Source organism: Juglans regia, chromosome 1 (genome assembly GCF_001411555.2).
Source record: "Juglans regia cultivar Chandler chromosome 1, Walnut 2.0, whole genome shotgun sequence".
NCBI classification, from domain to species: domain Eukaryota; kingdom Viridiplantae; phylum Streptophyta; class Magnoliopsida; order Fagales; family Juglandaceae; genus Juglans; species Juglans regia.
The window spans coordinates 37,959,423-37,984,202 of NC_049901.1; the positions used below are offsets into that span (position 1 = coordinate 37,959,423).

Here is a 24,780-nt window from a genome sequence, read left to right on the forward strand (position 1 = left end):
CATCCAGACCTCACCTTTGCTGTCGTTAGCAAGGTGTGCCAATTAATACACTAGCTGAGACAGCACTGCACCGGAGTGCCATCAAATGCATCTTGCATTATCTGCGCCACACTGCTCATCATGGTTTTCTTCTTCTACACTCCTCCACACCAACTCTCAAGTCTTACTCCGACCCAGGTTGAGCCAAGTGCCCTAATGACTACCATTCTTCCACCAGTGGATACTGCATCTTCTTCGGCTGCAACCTCATCTTCTTGAAGTCCAGGAAGCAATGCACGATCTCTTGGTCAGCACAAAGATCGATTAACGAGCAAGTGCTAACACCATCGACAAGAAATAGGTCCCATTATAGATATATTATTAACCCCAATCTTCCACACTTGGGCTAAGCATATTAAAATAGATGTCCACTTTCTTTGCGATCTTGTCTCCTCAGGCAACCTTATAGTACGGTTCCTCCACTAAAGACCAACTTGCAAACACCTTTATGAAACTGTAACCATCCTCCAAGTTTTCAAACATCCAATCCAATCTCACTGTTCATGAATTACCACTTAGACTGTAGACTCCCATTGACACATGTATTTGCAATTGGATAACGTGCAACATTCAGACCAAGATGAGGCAGCCGCTGCACCAAGTTTTCGACAACTCAATTCAAAACAAGGCAAAGCTGAGCCTTCAAAGCAACTAGATAAGGATAATGCCACCGAAGACCAAAGGATCAGCTAATCTCTAGTTTAAGTTAGATTTTGAATTTGTATCATTATATCTAGGATAAACTACAATCTCTTGTAACTTCTCATCAATACAAACCTACACACAAGCTTCTGATATACAGAAGGGAAGGACATTCATTAAACACAACAAGTCTTAAATTCTCTTAACCCAAACCAGATTGAAGGTTGTCAATTTTTCAAGATGGCAACCAATCACTGAAACTTGTGTGATTACGGTTCTAGAGGCCAACATTTAGCCGGTGTAACCTGAGAGAAGGGAGTAATAATAGATTAATGTGCTGCTCCAAGGGAAAAAAACAGAGAGAAGGAGAGGGTATCATTCCTAACAGGCTGGATCGATGTTGAGCTACCAAAAGAATGGATAACACTGTTGTAATATTCTGACCCGGATTACTCATTAACTACCCATTAACTAAATTAACCGTTAAGTTTTAATACTTTTTAAACAAATCTTTAAATTAATTTTTAATATAGATAAGTGTAAAAACATACGTCCACTACGATCACGGTTAAAATCAGCACCAATAAAAATTTTATAGATAGGCAGCATTATCCCGTTAAAAACTAAGCACCCAACAATATCATGTTTAAGCAAATATGGTAAAGCAATATGAAGGTTCTCAGGAAGCTTATGAGAACATTTATCTCACGGAACGCATCTGTTTTTCTTAGAAAAAGGGGGGTTATGAAGAAAATAATACCATCTCTACATTCCTCAAATTTCCTCATTATGAAAAAGCACCACCAACTTATCTAACAATATCCTACACGAGAGTAGAAAGAACAAACAGAAGTAACAAAACACGTCTCACTCCGAAACATATGCGAAAATATGGGTAGATCACTATATTCATTATTTGCAAATGTCCGGTCACACACGCACTTGAAAATGTGGGTATAATCTTTATCGCCCCCATAAACATTGGGAAAAAGGAAAACAGTACCAGTCTATGACGGAGGAGCCGCCGCAGATTGAAGAGAAACATTATTGAGCCGCTCCAGAGCCAAGATAAGAGCTTGGGTTCCCAAGTTGCCCTCCCCATGAGCCTTGAGAGAGAGATAGAGCTGCTGAGCCAAAGCCAACCCCGGCAAAGCCAGGCCCATGTTCTGACACTCCTTCAAACAAATTCCCAAGTCCTTCACGAAGTGGTTCACATAAAACCCCGGCTCGAAGTCCCTCTTCAAAATCCTACTCCCGTACAAATCCAGGGACTTGGACCCTGCCGCACCAGTCGATATCGCGTCCAGGAACAGACCCACGTCGAGACCGGCCTTGTGAGCGTACACCATCCCCTCCACCAACCCCACCATGGTCGAAGCGATTGTGATTTGGTTCGCTAGCTTCGCGAATTGCCCTTTTCCGGGGGCACCCATGTAATTAACTTTTCCTAGAAGGGAAAACAGTGGGTTCAGACGGTTGACCACCGACTCGTCCCCACTGGCGAAGATCGCAAGGGTTCCGTTCTTGGCGCCGCGGTCGCCGCCGGAAACCGGGGCGTCTATCGCGGCGCATTTCTTGGCGGATGCTGCGGCGGAGATCTCGGCGGCGAGGGAGGGCTCGGAGGTGGTCATGTCGACGAGGACACCGCCGTGGCGCAGGCCGGCAAGGGCGCCGGAGGTGGGGTCTAATAAGACGGAGCGGACGTCGGAGGGGTAGCCGACGATGGAGAAAACGACGTCGGATTGGGAGGCGACGTCGAGGGGAGACTGAGCCAAACGGGCACCCATTTCAAGGAGCGGTTGGGCTTTGGAGAGGGTGCGGTTGAAGACGGTGAGGGAGTAGCCGGCTTGGATGAGGTGGGAGCACATGAAGCGACCCATGACGCCGGTGCCGATCCAGCCGACGCGGGTGTTGGATGGGCTAATGGAGTCGGTAGCCATGGAGCGGCGGAGTAAAGTGAGATAGGGAAAGGAGAGAGTGGGAGTGTGGGAGAGGGAGTGTTGGAAGAGGGAGAGGAATCGAAGAACTGGAGGCACTGGCAATGGCATTGCTTTTCTATCTCAAACTCGGTGTTATCTAACTTGTGACTTGTCCATTAGACGTAATTTCAGCTCGAATTTGAGGTTGTTTTGGAACGGTTGGACCTTGTTAATGCAATTGCAGGCCTAGGATTAGATATTAAAAAATAATAATACGAAATAATAATTTTTTTAAAATTTTATTTAAAATATAATAAATAATTTTTTTTTAATTTTTAAAATAATAATATTATTAAAAAATAATATTTTATTTTAATTTTAATTTTCATACAATTGACTATTCAAACCTCCGTTAAATTTATCCACTTGTGTCAACGGATATTTTTTTTAGAGGTTATATTTATAGTCTTTAAATAAAGATTGTAAGTGTAAATTCTTCATTAAATAAAAAAATTATTATTTTGATAAAAATATTATTATAATTTTAAAAAAATTAAAAATAAAATTAACTAAATTTATAATGCAATCTCCAAACAAAAACTGCACGTAGCATTCTTTTTTTTTTTAATTTTAAAATTTTTAAATGTGATACATTTTTTTAAGAGTATACACATTGACTTAACTAATTCATGATTTTTTATTTAATTAATACGAGATTTTTTATTTTTATTATTTTATTTAAATATATATATCTAAATATTAAGATAGAATAATAAAAATAATAAAATATATATTGATTAAATAAAAATATGTGATGCAAGAGTTAAATTTAGAATTTCTCTTCTTATTATAACACCTTGAAAAATATTAAATACAATTTTCCACTATAAAACCCTTTCTTTTCCCATCTTTCGTTTGTTCCGGCAAAACAATAGTACATCACTACAAATAATAATTTATTTTTGCTTCTTTCTCCTTAATTAGGATTTTGTGTGAGATGACTATTTTTTAATTTTAGTAAGGACGATGAGATATCTGCATAATTAAATTATCACAGTTTTGTTCTTTTGTAAAAGAAAAAGAAAAAGAAAAAGAAATTCCAGGCGAGAGAACCATGGTTTCAAAGATTTTTTAGAAAAATAAAATCAACACGTCTCAGAGAATCAGTCATATTGAGATCATGCATATACTGATGTTTAAAGAGGATTAGAGTAGAGTGCTTGAAAATGAGAGCTGGTTTGGATGTAGATATGAGATGAGATGATTTTAGTTGAAAAATAAAAATTAAAAGTTAAAAAAATATTATTGTTACAATATTATTTTTTAATATTATTATTATTTTGATATTTGAAATAGTTGAATTGAGATTTGAAAAAATTGAATTGTTTATTATATTTTGTGTGAGAATTTAAAAAAATTGTAATAATAAGATGAGATGAGATGAAACATTTTCTGAATCCAAACGGGCTAGCATATATCTTCGTTTAGATCTTTAGAAAAAATAAATTAGAGGAATTGAGAAAGAACAAAAGAAAATAGAAATTAAGGACAATTTTTTAGAGTGAGATGAGATGAGATGAGCTATTACTTCTCATGATTTGCTATGGATTTTGAGAATTTTTCTAAACAAACCCTAACAAGATAGAAGTGATCAAAAGAGAGAAATTTGCAATGAAGTGCTTGGGGAGAACGAGATTGCTCCTCATGATTTGCTATGAATATTGCCAGCTTCATTCTCTCTGACAAAAATTAGTAAACCCCAATATTTTATAGTGTGGTATTTATTTTGATTTTGTTTTGTTTGAATGATATATAACTTTCATTTAAAAAAACAAGAGTCCCGAATAAGTATTTGTGATATTGGATTTATAAATAAACTATTTACATAAGTCATTGTTAATTGAAATTGGATTTGAGAAGTTGTATATAATTGTGTAGAAGTCTTGGTAAAAATATAATTGAAATAATTATATAAACGTCAATGTTCTCAGTCACTCGTGCCATTCCAACATACTCTATAGATTCAAGTTAAGAATAATAGCAAGAATTCAACTAAAAAATGTGGTGATGATTAATAATTATATAAATCTTGGGAAGTTCTAATGTCACACACTTGGAACTATGTAGCCAAAAAAGCCTACCACAAATGATATTGTAGCCGATTATCCCTTTTTTATAAGCGTCTTAACAAAATTACCTATTTGTGCATTAAAGTTGAAATCCAAGAGGATGTTGCTTGACTTCACATCTTGATGAACAATGGGTTGTGAGCAGTCGTGGTGCATATAGGTGAGCCCTTGAGCAACCCCAGCTCTTATATGCAACCTCTCAGGCCAATCTAGGCGGCCTATGTGACAGACTAAACTTGAGTCAGTTGATGCTCCAATGTTCCCATATTGCAGCCATTGGTCTAGTCTACAATTTTCCAAATAATCGTAGACAAGAAGTTTTGAATTGTCGCTAGAGATAGAAAACAACAACTTCACTATGTTGGGATGTCGAATTGAACCCAGTATTTCAACTTCTGCTAGAATATTTTTTTTTCAAGCGCCCTTTCTTCAAGCTTTCCACTACTGCAAATGAACTTCACAACAACATTATCACGTGAATTATTAAAAGAAACATGGTATACCTTCCCTAATCCACCACAACTGGCCAATCACATTATTTTCTGTCAGTCCCAACAAAATGTTTGATTCTGTGAAATTTAGATTCTGGAATAAGGTGGCTTCCATCTGGAGTCCAATCTACGCTTTCCTTTTCTGTAAATTCAAACAATAAAGAATAAGATTAATAAACTTTGGATAATTTCCATCACCAAACCTATCATACAAGCCAATTGGTATGAAGTTTTGCTTGAACTTCGGTGCTTCGATTTGCACTTATCAAGGTTTAGAGATGAGTTACTAGCACAAAGGCCAGGATTGTTAAAGAAGTTGTTGGCATATGCATTATTTTTAATCAAATAGGGACACTCCCGACCAGATGATTGGAAGAGAGATTGAGCAAAATGAGCTTGATCAGGAAGCCAAGTTATGCTGGAATTTGGCTAGATAGTTGACTTTTTGACAAGTCCAACTTGTTAAGGTCTCATAGAAAACCAAATTTCTATGGAATATGTCCAGAGATTGCATTTCAACTAAGGTTTAAAGTATGAAGAGAATTTCAATATATAATATCTTATGGAAGGGAGCTCGAGAGTCGGTTCCAATCAAGCAAAAGAGTTGTCCAATGAGGAATAGTTGTTAACTCTAGAGGAATGTTGCCATTCAAGAGGTTATTATTCGCCTCAAGAGCAACCAAATTCCTCTAGGAAGAAGCTCTCGGCCTTTAGAATTTTACCTGAAAACTCATTATTGCTCATCTCCAACCATGAAAGCTTCCGTGAAAATCTCTCAGAAAGCTCACCCGTAAAAGAATTATTACTTAACATCAAGATGCTCATGTTTAGTGATGTCCACAAACCACTAGGAATATGCCCAAAGAGCCGGTTTCTATAAACAATGAAAATATTTGAACTGCTGCAATTTCCAAGCAACTTGGGCACTTTTCCACCAAGATTGTTTTCAAAAGCTTCCACTCTCACCAATCTTCCATTGTCACACAAGTGTTCGACTCAGGAAAGGGAAGCTTTTGACTCTTGGCTACTTGCATGACTCACAGACATGATTAAACTTTATAGAACCAAAAATTAGTAACATAGAATTTCTAACTAATCTAGAGATAGTCATGGACTCTGAGGCATGACCCAATCTGGAGTGCCAAATGTGAATTGGAGCTTTAAAACCTTGCAAGGTAGTGAATGAGAAAATAAGAGTAGCTTTGGGAGTTGATTTGTTGAGTTCCAGCTACTTCATGTACATAGGGTATAAGCCCGCTTCACTCTGCCCTTAGAGGAGGATTTCCTTGATCTGTAAATCCTTCACAAAAAAATGAAAAGATGTGAGGACAAAATAGAAATTATTATCACTATAGAACTTTTGTATGGATAAGAAATTAAAAGATGCACTAGGGCAATGTAATATATTATTCTAGAGGAAGCTAGTTTTATAATTAAAGAGCAAAGAGGGACCAGTGTTGGTGAAGAGCAGACCTTCTCCATTTCCTAATGTAAACTTGTCAGTGCCTTAATAAAGTTGTTGATGTAAGGTCAAGTTCTCTAGCTCAGTTGTAATGTGATTACTAGCACCACTGTCTAGATACCATGGTTGTTCAACTTCTTGTGAAACATGAGTGTGTGTTTCCATGGCTACCAATTGTGCAGGTGGATGCCTACCTAGATAAGAAAAATCCATTATGTGGTAGCAATAAAGGGCCTGATGATTGGTCCTGCCACATATTTGACATGGTGGAAATTTGTTGGAAAAGAATGGACTGTTGGAAGACTGTGGTTTGGGTGATTGGGAACCATAAGCGGAATTAGGAGCACGACGAGAATAGGTTCGTGGTTTACATTGATGTTGGGAGAACTTGTGTTTCTTGCCATGTTGGGGTATTTGTTTGTGAGTAAAGAATGCAAACTAGGTACCATCGGTGGAAAGTGTTTTGGTCTAAGATTCAAGTAATTGCTTATCGTTGAGCAATTTTGCAAATTCATCAAAGGAAATTGGATTATCCTAGGTGGAAAAGCTGAGGGAAGTGATAAAGGAATTATAAATGGGGTTGAGACCTCCAACAACATAGGAGATCAAGTCCTCCTCATCAACAGGCTTCCCTGCTGTTGTAAGCTGATTAGACTAGCTTTTGGCCAGCAACTGATAATCAAAGCAAGTTTTAGAACCTTGTTGTAAAGTTTGGAGCTGTCGCTTGAGAAGTGAAATGCGAGACCAAGATTGAGGTGCAAACCCGCTAGCCAATGCACTCCAAACCAGCTTGGACGTTGTAAGTCCATAAACTATAGAGAGAATTTTCTCACTGAGGGTGGCATTTAATCATGCCAAAATAAATTGATCATTCTTCTTCCAAACCAAGTAACCTAGCTTGACATCAAAAGTAGATTTCTCAGTGGAATCAAGAAGAAATTGAGGAGGGCACACTTCTGAGCCATCAACAATGCTTAGTAAGTCATAGCTTCTAAGAACTAGAATGAATTGAGTAGTCCAGTTCAAATAATTGGTTCCATCTAATTTGACAGAAACCAAATGTGTGGTGTTTGGAATGACAAAGTGAGGAACAACAGGAGATGAAGATAGGGCCATATTGGATCGAAGAGCGTAACCTAATTCTTGCTCTGATACCAAGTTAAAAGTGATGAAATAATGCTGGTTCAACAATGATACCAATCATATCGTATTGATTGTTTATATAGACGATTACACAATTTGAGTTACAGCTTATAGATAAATGTAAATAAGTGTAGATAACTGTAGGTAACTAAAGATAAGATAAAGCAACTAAGTACATATAACTAAAGATAAGATAAGGTAATGAATTCTTGATAAGCTATGTAGCAGTTTGGTGTTCCACAGATTTATCCTCACTAGAATGGTTGTTATCAAGTGATCTTGGTATAGCAGGACTCTTGGGACACATATCTTTAACAAAACAGACACATGAAAAGGTTGAGTGTCCTCAGTTCTGTCAACTGCCAAATGGATGATGGGATGTTCCTAGTGAAGTTGTTACCTCCAAGGTTGAGATTCCAAAGCTGAGCCATGCGATGAATGTCATCAAGGATGGCTCTAGCGAAAGCGTTCTCAGAGAAGTAGAGGCATTGGAGCTTGGAACAATTATAGAGAGCTCTCGAGAACTTAGTTGAGGCGAAATTGTTATCTAAAAGATCAATGGATGTGAGATTCTTGAGGTTGCAAATGAAGGGTGGGATTGTTCTAGAGATATTCTTGCATAAAAATAATGAATAATTCTACTCATCATCCCTACACCAAACATCACACCTGATTTTTTTTTTTTTTTATATATCTTTTTATTGTTTTTCCTTTAGCAAGCATGTGATGTAGGGATTATGAGTAAAAGAATTCAATTAGTTTAATAGAAATAAAATTTTAAAAAATTAAACAAATATGGTGTGTGGTGTAGGAGGCTAGATAGCATTCCTCAAAAACAATTTACCTTCCCAAAAACTCTTAAAAATCTTACCTAGTACTTAATTTTCTAGGTTTCTTTTAGTTTTTTAACAATTTTTTCATATTTGCACATAATTTTTATTGGTCATTAATAAAATCTCACATTCTCACATTAATTTTTCTTTTTGTTTTTTCACATCTCATAAGAGGTAAGAAAATATAACAATCTCTTTTTACAAGCTATTTGGTAAATTTACAACCTTATTTTTTTCTATTTATTTATACTTTTCTTTTAAAGTCTTCCACTAGCTAACTTATTTTGATTGATTTTATTAGTAACATATATGCTACCGCCAAGATAACAATTAGGAGTGAAGACAACAAATCTCACATGACTATTCTTATTTATATTATAAAGGTTTTACAACATTCAATCTTAGATTTAATAAAGAAATTTATTTTTCGTTTGCTTAATTTTTATCCATTGCTTATATGCTCTTATAATGCATTTATAGGAAAATGTTGATTTTTTATTATTTGATCGATTTTGACCAAGAACAATATTAGTTTTTTACTTTAATTTTTTAAACATATATTTGATAATGCACACGTACTAATATAAAAGGAGGCTACAAGAATTTATATGCTTTTATATTTATGTCGGTTGGCGCCCAACAAAAACTTCCTAGTTTCACCCTTGTGCTGATTGTTGATGCCAATTTTGGTATGCTTGCTTCCTCTACGCTACCTGCAAACAAAGTGACTTTTGATGGTTCAAATGGGGAGTCTCTGATACCTAAGTCAATTGATATCCTTCGAAGTGTGTGTCTAAAGGGAGAGAAGAAGTACCATACCCTTGGGCTTATTTTCCCTTCCCTTTATATTCCACACAGGTGTTATATTGATCCTTCCTTTTGGTGGTCTGACATTAGCGCATACTGAGAGTGCTCATTGCCGCATTTAATGTGGTGATCTCTTCTAGGCCTTTGTCCCTTACGGCCTGACACAGACATGTCTCTTGAGATGGTACTTCGATGCATTTAATGCGATAACTCTTTCTAGACACAAGGCATGGGGTGGCATTTCCGACCTCTCTTTACCAATCGAGTCAACATGGAAACACTAGCCCCTCATCCCATTGGTACAAGTTCCCCTAGACTGCACTTTGCTGGGGCAGGACCGGGTGGCCACGTTGGCCTGTAGGGTTTTCTCTTATGGGTACTTACCGCATTGTCTATGAATGGGCCTCTGGGCACGTTAGATGTTGCGTATTTCTACTAACACGGATCATAATCTAATTTGTTTAGCCATCAATTTAATAAAAGGGCAATGGGCTGGAACCATTGATTCAGGATATCTTGCCTTATACTTAAAAGCATCTATAACATCTACAGTAATGAACAGTAACCGTAAACAGTAATTATCTTCCTCCTCGCCTCCCTCTCTGCCTCCGCCTCCCTCTCTATCCTCATAGAAACCCACGGCAAAATCACCACAAAAACTCATGGCAAAATCATCACAAAAACTCACAGTAAATCACCACACAAATAGCACAAAATCAAAAAATCACCTCACAAATCACCAAATCAACACAGCAAAATCATCACAAAAACTCACGGTAAAATCATCACAAAAACTCATGGCAAATCACTACACAAATACCACAAAATCAAAAAATCACCGCACAAATCACCAAATCAACACACAAGTTTCACACAGATCACAAATCAACGCACGGGGAGAAACCAAATCACCACAAAATCACCAAAAAAATACAACAAAATAAAAAATCACCACACAAATCACCAAATCAACATACAAATTTCCACACAAATCACAAATCACAAATCAACACACGGGGAGAAACCCGTGCGTGTAGAGGAAGAGAGAAGGCTATGGGCTTCTACCTGTTGTGGCGGGAGAGAGAGAGGTATGTGGGGATGAGCTCGGCGGGCTGCTGGTGGTGGTACGGTGCCGTAGGGGTGGCTAATGGCGGTCGTACGGGGAGAAACCCATGCGTGTAGAGGAAGAGAGAGAGCTACGAGCTTCGGCCTGTTGCGAGGGCAGAGAGAGAGGTCGTTGGGCACGAGATCGGCGTGGGGAAGGTCGCCGGTCACTGGGCTTGGTGGTGGCGCGGTAGCGGCGGCCGGTTGCACTGGGCAGAGCCGAGGAGAAGACATCGAGAGGGAGAGAGGCGTGCGGCTGGAGGGAGGGAGGAGAGAGAGGGAAGAGGGAAAATGAAATAAAAAGTTGGGATTTTGAGATTTTAAATCTCAACCATTCATTTTCAATCATCATTGATCCAATAGTGAAGATTAAAACATTAAAAATAAACTAACTTAAAATAGATAATTGCAATATAAATTCAACTTTAATTTATAAAATATTAATATTTTATCATTAAATAAATGATAGAGTTTTGTTAAATATTTTTAAAAGAGTAAAATCATATAAATAATTAGAATTTTTAATATAATTTAAATCTCATAATATTTTTAATTAATTAAAATCATTTAAATAAAATGATTTTCTACCATTATAATATTTTTGAATTTTCCAAAATTGAAGAGACTTACTTTAGTGATGAAAAAATGTGAGAACAATATAGAAATAAAAGATTCTGTATTCTTTTAGTACTCCCCGGGTCATTGAGTAGTATGGTTGAATTCTACAATTCATATATTGCAAGTGAGGGGAAAAGAAAACTTTTTAGGATTTAAATCTAACATTTCATCATAACTCTCCAAATTAGATCTATTGATGAAAATTTAAATACTGATTTAAATTAATTTAAAATATATAATTAACTTATAAATATCATATCATAAATAAACTATCAAATTTAATTTATAAAATACTAATCTTTCATCATTAAATAAATGATAAAATTTTGTTAAATATTTTTAAAAAAGTAAAACTATATAAATAATTAAAATTTTAACATAATTTAAATATGATAATATTCTTAATTAACTAAAAGGACTGCTATTGCTATCGAAAAAATAGCCCAAAAATGTATCCTAAATATGTATTTCACTTTTTTATTTTTCTTTTCTTTTTTTATGTATATTTTTAATCATCATAAACATTTTTTAAAAAAATAAAAAATTTACAACATCATTAAAAAACACTTTCTTAATCACTAAGTTAAAAAAAAAATTAGGCAAACGTCCCTTGGACGTTACACTACCGCTAGTTATATATATATATATATATAGAGAGAGAGAGAGAGAGAGAGAGAGAGAGAGAGAGAGTTGACTCTTTCTTGCCACTAAATGGCATTATGAAAATATGATTTGTTTAGTGTCACCCAGGAGCTTTCCAGTCTCCTCCGAGAGAGCCAAAGCCTTCCAAACTAACCTGGAAATTGTGATATTATGTCTGTCTACTGAGAAATTATTTGGAGGACCAACCAAACAACAGATCTAGCTAGTCGAGTCATGAACACAATCTACAGCAGCAGCGCAAGGAACAATTCGGATTAAATACACACCTCGTTCGCATCATATCGTCTGTACAGTTCGGAACAATTACATCTCGTTTGAACAGTTCAGATAATATAATATGGTGTTCGATCCAATTAAGCATTACCCTTTGATTATGTAAGCTGCAAGGTAACGCACACTTAAGGAGAAGTAATCATTTGGCTGATGGCTTGGCTAATTGTGGTCAGCGCAGCAGGGAGTTCAGCTACTTTCTCTTTGATCTCTCTATCAAGAAACTCTTATCCATTGGCATGCCCAACAAACCCGTATGAGTTCGCTGGGCCTCGAGGGCAAGGCCATTTCAAGAGTGGGTAGAATGTTTTTGAGATTTAACAATCGATTCCCATTCAATTGTATCAGCTACAGAGATGACTCATGAGATGAGAAGATTTTTGGAAGTCAGCCTAGGATTGCTAAAATCAACTCGGTTTCCAAACAATTAAGGACACCTAAGTCCACCAAGCTAACTTGAAGTCTTGAAGCCTTGTCTAAACTCAAAATTGGTGCAAACTGGCAGCTATTTTAACAGTTGGCTCGCAAACAAACCATTTATCGTTGACCAATTCCAATTATAATAAATCAATCAATCAATCAATCAAAAATCAATCAAAAATCAAAAACCAAAATACAATGTGTAGATGTATCGATAAATAAATTAAGACATTAATTTTTCCCTATTTTAAACCGTTTAAACACAACTTGCGTCCAACCTAGTACCAGTACTGATTCACACGCCAATAATTAAAATTCTCTGCACCTTGGACCAAAATCATATAACATACCAGATATGTCCGTCCAACCAAACAATGGAACTGGTTCACAGGTTAGAAATTCAACTATCTTTGTCAGCAAACCGGCACATGACAGCATGCTGTCATGAAATAGACATTGAAAAACAATACAAAATTCTTCAAAACATACCAAAGATATGAACATGGTTTACATCTAATTTCAGCAATATGATGGATACAAACTTCAACAGCGTCCTACTCTTTCTACGCTTTCAGGCTTTGTGTATGGAATGAAATCCAGCCTACCAGTGACACATCACCAAGTGAAAAATTAGTGCATAGCTGGAGTACCCATCTCAAGGAAGAAGACATCATGTAAAGATATAATTAGAAAAATAACATATGAATTGGGGAGGAATGATGAAAGGGTATTGCAATCACCGATGATCAAAGAGACGCCTACAAAGGAAAATATCAAATTATCAAATATAATATATATATGACAATGTCAACCCATAACAACATCAAAATAATAATCTTTTTTTTTTTTTTTTATTAAGTGTACATCAAAATAATAATCTAAGCAAACTGAAAACTTAAATAGTGCATAACAAGAGAGTGATTCATAACACATCTAATCTATGAAAAGAAAATAACTAGTCAATAGTGGTCATTTCAGTTTGTATCAGGGGGCAGAAAGTACAAAGAAAACTGGCTATGAACAAAAAAAATGAAACATGGTAGTACTTCCAGCAGCGAGGTATGCAACTTGCTTTGTGAACTTTGACAGGACCTTAATAATGTCAATTAGAAAGGGTGGAAACTGGAAAGAAGGTGGTCTGCCCCCGCGGGAGGGGGGGTATGGCATGTTAACTATGCCAGCGACCTCTTAACCTCTTTTTTCATACTGCAATGAAAAGACTAGGAAATCATTCCATCGAGTATTTTGAATTTAAAGCTCAAATTGATTCTCCAAATAGTTGAATACAACCATTTGAAAACAAAGACAATTATTCCCAAAGTTTAAGCATGATAAGAGGATCCTGCACAATAACCCATCATTATTTCTTCTACATAGGACCCCTAGGGGTTGGATCAAGTGGTAAAAGCCTTGGTCTTGGTGGTATGCTCCCTCCAGTTCTACAATTCGAATCATCATGAGCACAAAGTTTCCTAGGGGCCATCAGACTGGAGAATTTTTTATGCAGGAGGATCCGAGTCAGATGATGCTGAGTTGTCGGATTCCACGTTGACGGCACTGAAATACCTTGAGGTGGCAGATCAACGCAAAGATGTTAGGAAATTGTGATCTTTCCTTGATTGGGGCAGTTTTGGACACGTTTCAGTATTTTGACCATAACTTTGACTACAGGTATCAAAATCGCGCATATGAACCCCAATTCGAAAAACTCTTTTTGGCACGCACGTCGTGGTCACCCCAACTACACTCTATGTGCATCATTTTCGAAGCCAAATTCCACTGTTTTCCCTTCTAAATCCATATTTTTAGTTATTTTTTGTTGTTTATGGTAATATTTCATTTATCGTTTACCAAGTGATTCTGAATTCGATCTGGACCAGATTTTTTGCAGATCACTTCTTTTATTACGTATTTATTATTGGTGTGATTATTGGAATTTTGGATAAAATTCTGATATGGCTGATTTTCAACTATTACAACCCGGCTAATTTGGTGTAGGCTAATTTAGTCATTCTTAAATATTTGATAATTTTGAATTGAACAACAGAGTCGTTTTCTCTGTATTTTGGGCGATTCTCTTGTCTTTCATCCCTGTGAATTATCTATTGAAACTAGCCAGCAGAATAATCATTATTCTATCCGGCAACAGTTGGTCACAATTGACCAATTGAAAATCGACCATAAACACAAAGAAATTGATCACAACTAACGCCGGACAGAATAGTGATTATTTTGTAGGCTAGTTTCAACATATAATTCACAGGGACGAAAGATAAGAGAATCGCCCATAACACAAAGAAAACGACTCTGATGTTCAATTCAAGATTATCAATATCCAAGAATGACCAAATCAGCCCACAAGCTGGGCTGTAATAGCTGAAAATCGACCATATCATAATTTTACCCAAAATAGCAAAATCACAATAATCACGCTAAAAATAAATACGTAATAAAAGAAGTAATCTACCAAAAATCTGGCCTAAATCGAGTTTAGAATCACCTCCTAAACGATAAATGAAATGTTACCATAAAAAGAAAAAAATAACTAAAAATAAGAATTCAAAAGAAAAAATAGTGGAATTTGGTCTCGAAAATGATGCACACGGAGTGTAACTTTGTGACCACGACGTGCACGCCAAAAAGAGCTTTCCGAATTGGGGTCATATACGCGATTCTGATACCCGTAACCAAAGTCATAGCTAAAATACTGAAACATGCCCAAAATTTCCCAATCAAGGAAAGATCACGATTTCTTGCCATCTTTGCGCTGATCTACCACCTCGAGGTATTTCAGTGACGTCAACGTGCAATTCGACAACTCAGCATCATCTTGTTCGGATCCTCTTGCATCAATTTTTCCTTTGAATTACCCAAGGTGCACTTGTGAGAAACTCCTTGCCGAGGGCCTGTGCACCCCCAGATTACACGAGACATTGTTCCTTGACACTCTATGCCAATCAAAAAAATTTATTTCTTCTACATAGAGGCTCAAAACTATATTTACATTATCAAAGAAGCAAGGGATGCAGCAACAGGAGAAACTTTATAGCCTTCCGCAAAAGGAAGATTAGTTGGGACTTTGTTCTTGGATACCCAGTGCCAATAAAAAAAAATATCTGATGACTATCAAGTTCTATGGTTTCACAACCAACATAATATTGGTCCACATCATAAACAACAAACCCAAACCTAATTTAAACTTGTTCAGCAAGAAGGGATACAAAACTAACACACACACACACACACACACACACACACACACACACACACACACACATATATATGATGAACCAAGCGAAATCAAAGTGAAAAGCAGCAGATGCCAATAGGAAATACAACTCACAACTTGTTTACTTGACAGAGATATATGCACGAGAGTCTGAGACAAAACAGTGTGAAAATACCAATAGAAAATGACAGTTGCAACGATGACCAAAAGATGCACTCTTTTCTGCTAAACTCATATAGAGTTCAAAAGCCACGATTTTGCCCACCAGCTAGCTCCCGACTAAAAACCAAATTGAACCCATCAATAAAAAATTACTCGACCAAAGTACAATTTGCTCCCAATCAAAATCCCAAATACAACGCTGGAAGAAATATCAAAGTGTGAAAATGCCAACAGGAGATTACAGTCCCAACGATAACCAAAAGATGCACCCTTTTCTACCGAACTCAATCTAGAGACTAGAGTTCAGAAACCACTATTTACGCACTACAGCAAATTTCATAGCCCCAATTAAGACCACCAGCTAGCTCCCAACAAAAAATCAAATTAAACCCATCAATAAATAATTACTCAACCAAAGTTCAATTTAGCTCCCAGTCAAAATCCAAAATACAATGGTGGAAGAAGCATTATTATACAGTGCTACTACTATATCTTACGATACTATTATGAAAGAAGAAAAATTGTACCACCGATTTCGGGTCCGTTACACACTGCCTAACACAAGCCCCCAAATTCCCTAGCTGAGAAAAAAGCACCCTTCCAACAACAAAATTAACAATTTTGAAATCAAAACCCTTCATTTACCTTAAAAATAACCTTTGTCACTTGTACTCAAAACTCGGCACCGGTGGCGCATCGAAACTTTCCAAGATCTTCGTCTCGCTTCCGCTAGTAGTTGCTACCGAATCTTTTTTCTTTGCTCCGCCAAACCAGCCTCCGAGCCAACCCGAACCAGAATCCGAAGAAGATCCAGCTGCCGACGCCGGCTCAGGCGTGGGCAGGGCCTGAGGCAGGCCTGGTGACTGGCCCATGAAGGCAGGAAGAGCAGGCATATTGGGTGGGGGCTCTTCGATGACCATGGGCATCTGTTGCTGCGCGCTGAATATACGGTTGAGCATGATCCCGGCTCCTTCGATGAGAGCCAGGAGGACTCCTCCGAAAGCAGCCGATCGAGCCGAGGCGGGGAGGCCCTGGCGCATGGACAGGAATCCACCGGTGGCGGCGCCGGCCACGATTGAGTTCCAGGGGTCTTCCTTCTGGCGGACGTATACCATGGTGCAGTCGAAGGCGGAGAAGAGGCCACCCCAGACGGCAAAGCTTCCGCCGACGCGCGGGGCGTTGAGGCGCACGGCCTGGGAGCCACCTACAAGGCGGGCCCCTGTGGGGGAATTGTAGATTCCCTTCAGGAAGTGGAAGGCCGAGCCGCCGACAGCTCCCATAGCGAAGGCGCCACCAACATCGTCGAGGATACGATCCGGGCAGGGCTCTCTAGATGTCTCCGGCGTCCCCATCAGCTGAAGTTTCTCTAGGGTTTCTCCTGTAGAGGTTTGAGCGTCGTACGGTGATCGGGCAAAATATTCACGTAGGGAAATTGGTTCTAAAACAAAGTTATAGCCACGCGTGTCGTGGGGAAGGGGTTCGGAATAGTGGAGCTTCAGCCTTCCATCTAAACGACGAACGTTTTTATTTTTATTTTTTTGGGCTTTATTTCTAAACAAATAAACGATATGTCGTTTAACTATATATACGCGTATTGACCAGGCTTACTAAAATGGATGGCGAAGGGAATGAATGGGCTGGGATTGGTCCAGCCAGTTTTGGCTGCTCTGTCAGCTCGAAGAAGATAATATTATGCATTGTATTCGTACCTACAATTGAGTTTGAGGTTGTGTTTGTTTAGAATGATAATATTTTCTAATATTTCAACGGTTTACTTGTTTGAGTAGGATTGAAAATATTTGTCAATGGAAAACAACAGATTGGTCAACCAAAAATTACTACCATCTGATTTGTGAACAGAAATAAGATGGTTGAAGGGTAAATTAAATCTCTTTTAGGAGCTTCGTTTGAATAATGAGATGATATGAGAAATTTGTGAATATTAGTAAAATTGTTTGTGAATAATAGTGAAATAATTTGAGTTAAAATGTTCTATTGAGTTTTGAAAAATGAGAAAAAAAAGTTAAATAAAAATATCATAAAGTTAAAATATTATTTTTTAAAATTATTTTTGTTTTTAAATTTGAAAATGTTGAATTTTTTTTTTTACGTTTTATTTAGAAGTTTGGAAAAGTTTTAATGATTAGGTAATGATTAGATAAAAAAGTTGAAAATTTAAAATTGAAAATTGTTTGTGTTTAAGTGATATTTAGGAAGAAAATTATGGAAAATTTTTAGATGAAATTATATGAGATGTATTCCCAAACAAGACCAAAGTTATTTTTTCCATCTCTTTGTGAACGGTATGGATCTCAAAAGTACTCATTCTTCTTCATCTCTTTCTTCTTCTTTTTTTTAAAGGAAACATCAACTTCTCATTAGTGAAATAAAACATTACAACTGTTGGTCAACCCAAATTGGCTGCCGAATACATGTTGGAAAACTATCCCACCAAACATCTTGAACATTAAAAGCAAACCTTGCAAGTTTATGAGATTCTACATTTGACTCTCTAAAAGCATGAAGGATTGAACAACTTTGGAAACCTGCTGATGAGGTGTTGAATATCTTGGACAATATGACCCATCATTGTAGAGGAATCTGTTTGATCTTGAATATCCTTTACCACAATTAGAGAATCACTCTCAATTTGTAACTCTTGTAAACCCAATGGAATGCAAAGCTGGAGGCCCCTCAAGACTGCAATAAGTTCAATCTCATAGGAATCAATCACTGCCAATTCTCTCTTTGAGCAAGTCATAAGCACTTCACCCTTACTATCTCTTGAAACTACTCTCACTCATGTTATTCCTGCTTCATGAAAAACAGCTCCATCAACATTCAACTTAACTACATCAGTAGGTGGAGGCATCCATTTTGTAAATCTGCTAACTGTGTTTGGATGTTCTGTTTTAATAGAGTTGCAGAATTTTTCCATTGAAAGTGCCTGTGTAATCACCCAATCTAGACTAAGTGTTTTTCCTCATTAATCCATTGATTTCTCTTATACCAGAAGTTCCAAGCAATGAGCAACATCAGTTCCTAATATGCTTTTGTTTTGCCTTCTTGATTTAATCTCAGAAATTCCCCAAACAGCAACTATGAGTCTGCGGCTTGCAAGCAAGGAAAGTGCCTCTTCCAGCATACAACTTGTTGATCACATCGATACAAGGCATGAAGAGTATTCTCTAGTTCTTTTAAACATAATCTGCATACATCCTTTTCCACTGATCTTCTTTGTTTCAAATTCACCATGGTTGGTAATCCCTCCACACAAGCCCTCCATGAAAAGACTATCACCTTATTTGGAATACTCAAACTCCAAATGAATTTGCATAGCTTATTTTGACTGTTCGTATTCGAAAATTCTGCCTGGTCTTCTCCCCTCTTCATAGTTGTAAATAGTCTATATGCACTCTTCACAGAATAATTCTCTTTCCTCTCCATAGTCTAGATCAAACTATCTTCATGTTGTTCAGAACTTAATACAATTTTGAGGACTGCATCTACAGCATTAGGTGGCAGTAAACTTCTTACTTTGGAGACATCCCACCATCTAGTTTGTGAATCAATCAGTGAAACCACTTTTGCACCAGCATCCTCATTGACATTCTCATTCACAAAACTTCTTAATTCTTTAAAATCTGGAATCCAAGAATCATTCCAAATTTCAACACTTCTTCCATTGCCAACCCTTCATTTGCAACCATGTGATAGTTTGTCCTTAACTGACCATATACCTTGCCATGTATAGGAACTGTTATGTCCCTTCTTTGAATCCAAGAACCTGCCATTTGGAAAGTATTTAGCCTTGTAAACCTTGTAAAACAGACTATCTTCAATATGCATAAGTCTACATCCTTGTTTAGCTAATAAGGCATCATTGAAAATTCTGAAATCCTTGAAACCCATACCCCATTTGTTCTTTGGTTTGCACATCCTCTTCCAACTGATCCAATGGATTCTTTTCTCTTCTTTTTTTTGATCCCACCAAAAACTTGCCATAATTTGCTCAAGCTCATTACACAAAGATGAAGGCAGCTTAAAACAACTCATAGAATAGGATGGTATTGATAAAGCCACTGCCTTGATTAGTATTTCTTTTCCTCATTGAGACAAGAGTTTATCCTTCCAATTCTGCAGTTTGAGCCAAACCTTATGCTTAATATCAGAAAAAGCAGAAGACTTACCTCTTACAATCATTGGCATGAGTCCTAAATGTCTTTCATACTGTTCAAAGCTTTGTATCCCCCACAATTGTAGCAGATCTGTCCTTCTTTCATTAGACACATTCCCACTGAAGATCACTGTTGCTTTGTCTCTATTTATTTATTTTCTGCCCAGAAGCAAATTCATAAACTTGTAAAAGCTCATGCACTGCCATATTTTCATTGAGGTTAGCCTTACAAAATAAAACACTACTATCAGCAAACAAAAGATGATTTACTAAAGGGGCCACTCAACACACTTTAATCCCACTAATCTGTCTTATTTCAGTAGCCTTATTGAAAAGAGTAATGAGGCCTTTAGTACACAACAAAAATAAGTAAGGGGATAAAGAATCTCCCTGCCTCACACCTTTTGTTGGATAAATTGGTCATTTTGGCTCACCATTTATGAGTATAGAGAAACTCATTGACTTAACACAAAACATTACCATATCAATCTACTTACTAGCAAATCACATCTGTTGCATCACCTCCTCCAAATAATTTCATTCTAGCCTATCATAGGCTTTGCGCATGTCAAGCTTGAGGGAAATGACCCTTCTTTTCCTACCTTTTTATTCCTTAAGTAATGGACCATTTCATATGCCACTAATATGTTATTAGAAGTGATTCTTCTAGGAACAAAAGTTGTTTGAGACTTTGAGATAATATTAGGCAGAATCTGTTTAAGCCTATTAGCTAAGACTTTGGAAATTATTTTATAAACTACATTGCAAAGACTAATAGGCCTATACTCACTCACTTTAACATGTTTTTTGGTTTTAGGAATCAAAGGTGTGATTCAAAGAACCTAGAAAGTGACCATCATTCAATGCTCTCAGCACAGTTGAGGTAACTGAGCTCCCCACAATATTCCAATATTGTAGAAAAATATTGGAAGCATTCCATCAGAACTTGGAGCCTTTGTTGGATTCATTTCCTTCAAAACATCTTCAACCTCCTTTGTTGTAAAAGAGCTTGTTAGAATCTCATTCATATCAGTTGTTACTCTGCCATGTAAATCTGCAAGAAAGCCCATCTGCCCCCTTGTTCTGAGTTTGCTGTGAACATATCCTGAAAATAGTGCATAACAAGCTCATCATTTTCCTCCCCCTCTTTCCACATACCTGAATTTGTTTGAAGCCTTAGAATCTGATTCTTCCTCCTTCTGTGAGTAGCTTTCCTATGGAAAAACTTTGTGTTGTGATCACCCTCCTTTAACCACAAAACCTTTGACCTTTGCCGCCACATGATCTCAGCCCTTTCCAACCAAACTTGCAACTCATCTCTAGCCTGTTGTAAACCTTCCATATCTTGTGAACTTGATGCACTTTTTTGAAGTTCAAGCAATCGAGCTTGTCCTTGAGAAACTTTTGCTTGCACATTCCTAAAGGATTGCTTAATCAATTTAGTCAAATTCTCACTGCACACTAACAACTTGTATATAAGATCTTCCATTGCTCCTGTTCCATTAATGGCCTGCTAAGATCTATCAATTACTCTTGAACATTCTTGATCTTTAATCCACATAGCCTCAAACCTAAAGGGTTTCAATCCTCTTTTCCTTCTACTTCCCCCATCAAGCTGCATTATAATAGGACAGTGATATGAATATGTTGCAGCTCCATGAACTACTCAAGCAAATGGAAACAAAGAATTCCACTGTTCATTGGCCATAAATATGTCCAAGTCTTTCAAAAATATATTTGCCTTCATCCTTATTGTTCCACCAAGTGAATTTTGATCTTGAAAAACCCATATCAGCCAGTTCACAGTCACTAACTACCTATCTAAAGTCCTCCATTTTTTTTTCAGGTTTTTTTCTGCCCCCACATTTCTCATTTCTTTGCAACAGTTCATTGAAATCTCCAAAAACTAGCCAAGCATTGCCTTTTCTCTTCATTGACCTCAAGAGATTCCAAATCTCATGTCTTCTTGTTGTCTCAGGATGGCCATACAGACATGTCATCTACCACACAATACTGCCCCTACTCACTTCAGATACTTGAGCATTAATGTGAAAATTTGAATAACTCAAAATGGTGATCATGCGTATAACATGATTCTTCTCTCCAAAAGTATTACAGTACACTTCAACATCTTCAAGAACCTAAGTTGTAAATCTTTCTTTCTATGGGGTGAGATAATTAGAAAGTTTATTTCCACATCATGATAATTAAGGTAGATGTGGACGAGCCCATACCTACTTAGGTGCAGTTTGGATAGGGAGATCAACCAAATGAAATTTTTATCTGATTTCATTTCATTTTATCTCATTCCATCTTATTTTTAAATATAATTCAAAAACAAAATTTTCAAACTAATCATTACAACTTTTTCAAACTTTCAAATAAAAAATAAAAAACAATTCTAACTTTTTCAAATTTTCAAACAAAAATAATATTATAAAATTATATTCTTATAATATTTTAATTTATAATATTTTTTATTTAAATTTTTTTCTCTCATTTTCTAAAATTTAAAAAATACTAAACTCAAATTATCTCACTGCTATTTACAAACTATTTTATTACTATTTATAAAATTTTCATCTCATCTCACTATCCAAACTCATAAAATTCACATGCTTTTGGAGTCATGAGAGTACCAATTAAAAGCATTCATAACTTCATCCAAACCGTACAACAAGATCGTTTACTTGAAATAAATAATATCTATTTAGAATAAAAACATAGGTTATTTTAAGTTATTTCATATTTAACAAGAGAAATGATCAAAATACCTCATATATTTTCTACTCATTTGAAAATGAATACCAAGCTTATGAACTACATAACAAAGAAAATTTATATTTACAAATCCGTGCAGAGAATTGCGTGACAGTATTTATTTTGAGAGATATTTTAATTTTAAATTTTTCTACCAAATTGAATGCTATCATGTCAAAAGTATAAATTTTTTTTGGGATTTTTTTATTTTATTCGGACAGGGGAGTCGAACCTAAGACGTCCATTTTGGAGGTTTGGGTGTTATATAATCAGGTCATATCATATGCCTTTGACAGAGATATATTGTATTAGATCTTGTAAATTGGGTGGAAATGATGAAAAGTTTGTTTTTATCCAAGTTGTTGAGTTTCAACATGCTACCTCAAGAAAATCGAAATGGAAAAAAACAATGTTGTACCCTTCACATATGTAGTAGATTCAGCCAAAAAACTACTGACCATCAACATGCAGGGGGAAGAAGTTTCCTACCACAACCAGGGAATTGATTCTTTCTTAGGCTTAACTAAATGACGTTTATAGGAAGATGTGGGCAGTTCATATGGTTGGTTACCAGTTACTTGTTCATCCAAAACTATTAAAACCATTAAACATTTATTTTTAGATTGATGTTCACGAAGATTCACTTTGTTAGGAGTAATCTTTTCCACTCATCTACTAATTCTGATATTGTGTTCATACATAGTAATAACATCTTATATAATTCGAGCTTGTACCATGATGACGGACTTAATCATTGATCCAGTAATCTCAAGAATGTTAAGTAATATCTTAACCTTTTAAATCGTAACATTTCATACGAGTGATGCTTTTCTAATGAATAGAAGACAAAATTCAGATTTAGTTTCTTAAAATTCATTTGAATTCTAAGAGTTAAGTTGCGTTTGAACAGTGAAATATTTTTAGGTATTATCTGAATAGTAATAAAAATTAATAAAAAAATAATAAATAATAATGAAAAGAATATAATAAATAATAAATAATAATAAAATATTTTGAGAAGACATGTACCCAAACTAGAACTTAGAGAAGCTGACAATCATGAATCATCCCCCGTCCATCTAAACAATTGTCAAGAAGACTGGTAGGTTTATAATAAAAGTAATGTTATGTACAGTCGTAGAGTGTATAAATTTTATATAATTATTTTAAAAAATAATAAAATTTATTATTAAAAAATTAATTTTTTTATATAAATCTTATATTTATTTATTTATTTTAAAATAACTATACGATACTTTATATTCATGACTATAAATATCATTTCTCTTGTACCGATAAACCTTGCCACAATCTCCTAACCCAAAAAAAAACAGGTTGCTCCGCATTACTGCAAGGGGCCACATGGCATGGCAGACCATATCTTTCTGATATGGTTTTTGAAAAGCAATGCTGGCACAGCCATGTGAGTGACGTATAATATAATAGAATATAATATAATATAGAATATGCTTCCTTTCCTACTCATAATATTGTTGTCATCCTTGCCTTATGAGACAATCTTAAGCTTAGCCACGTCAATGACAGCCCATTGCCTTGCCAAATTACTATGATATTTTCTGTCACTTATTGCTGTTTTCCCGCGCCAATGATTTTTTTTTTTTAAAGGATCACATATTACTCATAAAAAAGACATATAAATATGACTTAAAAAAAATCAAATACAAACATTAAAAGCTCCCAACATACTATCGTAATTGATATAATTTAGTCTAGATGACTGATCGTTAAAGACATAAGATTAAGGAATCCATCGTATACATCTTTGTCTCCGATAAAGAAAAAGTAACCAGACGACAAAATCCATACTCTGACTAAGCGGAGTAGGGTACACTAATCCCATACATTGCCAAAGTAGAAAGGGGACAACACACCATTCGGACCAAGGTTTGAA

The 24,780-nt window shown here is 36.2% G+C and overlaps 3 protein-coding genes across 5 annotated transcripts in view; all 3 read right to left on the reverse strand.

The window, feature by feature from the left end:
* The window catches only part of LOC109009972 (deoxyhypusine synthase), an 871,604-nt gene that overhangs the window by 830,815 nt on the left and 16,009 nt on the right, over positions 1-24,780 (reverse strand). The gene's annotated exons all lie outside the window — the stretch shown is intronic.
* LOC108987247 (probable 3-hydroxyisobutyrate dehydrogenase-like 1, mitochondrial) lies at positions 1,443-2,785 on the reverse strand. Of its 2 annotated transcripts, XM_035695340.1 has the most exons (2): positions 2,254-2,785; positions 1,443-2,202 (listed from the first exon to the last, which is right to left on the reverse strand). In XM_035695340.1, the coding sequence occupies exons 1-2, from the start codon at positions 2,727-2,729 to the stop codon at positions 1,689-1,691; spliced, it is 990 nt and encodes a 329-aa protein (XP_035551233.1). In that variant the 5' UTR covers positions 2,730-2,785; the 3' UTR covers positions 1,443-1,688. The 2 variants fall into 2 exon arrangements, with proteins under 2 accessions (XP_035551233.1, XP_018815675.1); XM_018960130.2 differs by having other exon boundaries at positions 1,443-2,785.
* Positions 12,843-17,373, reverse strand: LOC108987245 (mitochondrial import inner membrane translocase subunit TIM17-2-like). 2 transcript variants are annotated; one of them, XM_018960126.2, is made up of 2 exons: positions 16,577-17,373; positions 12,843-13,141 (listed from the first exon to the last, which is right to left on the reverse strand). In XM_018960126.2, the coding sequence occupies exon 1, from the start codon at positions 17,281-17,283 to the stop codon at positions 16,594-16,596; it is 690 nt and encodes a 229-aa protein (XP_018815671.1). In that variant the 5' UTR covers positions 17,284-17,373; the 3' UTR covers positions 12,843-13,141; positions 16,577-16,593. The 2 variants fall into 2 exon arrangements, with proteins under 2 accessions (XP_018815671.1, XP_018815670.1); XM_018960125.2 differs by having other exon boundaries at positions 12,843-13,298; positions 16,577-17,362.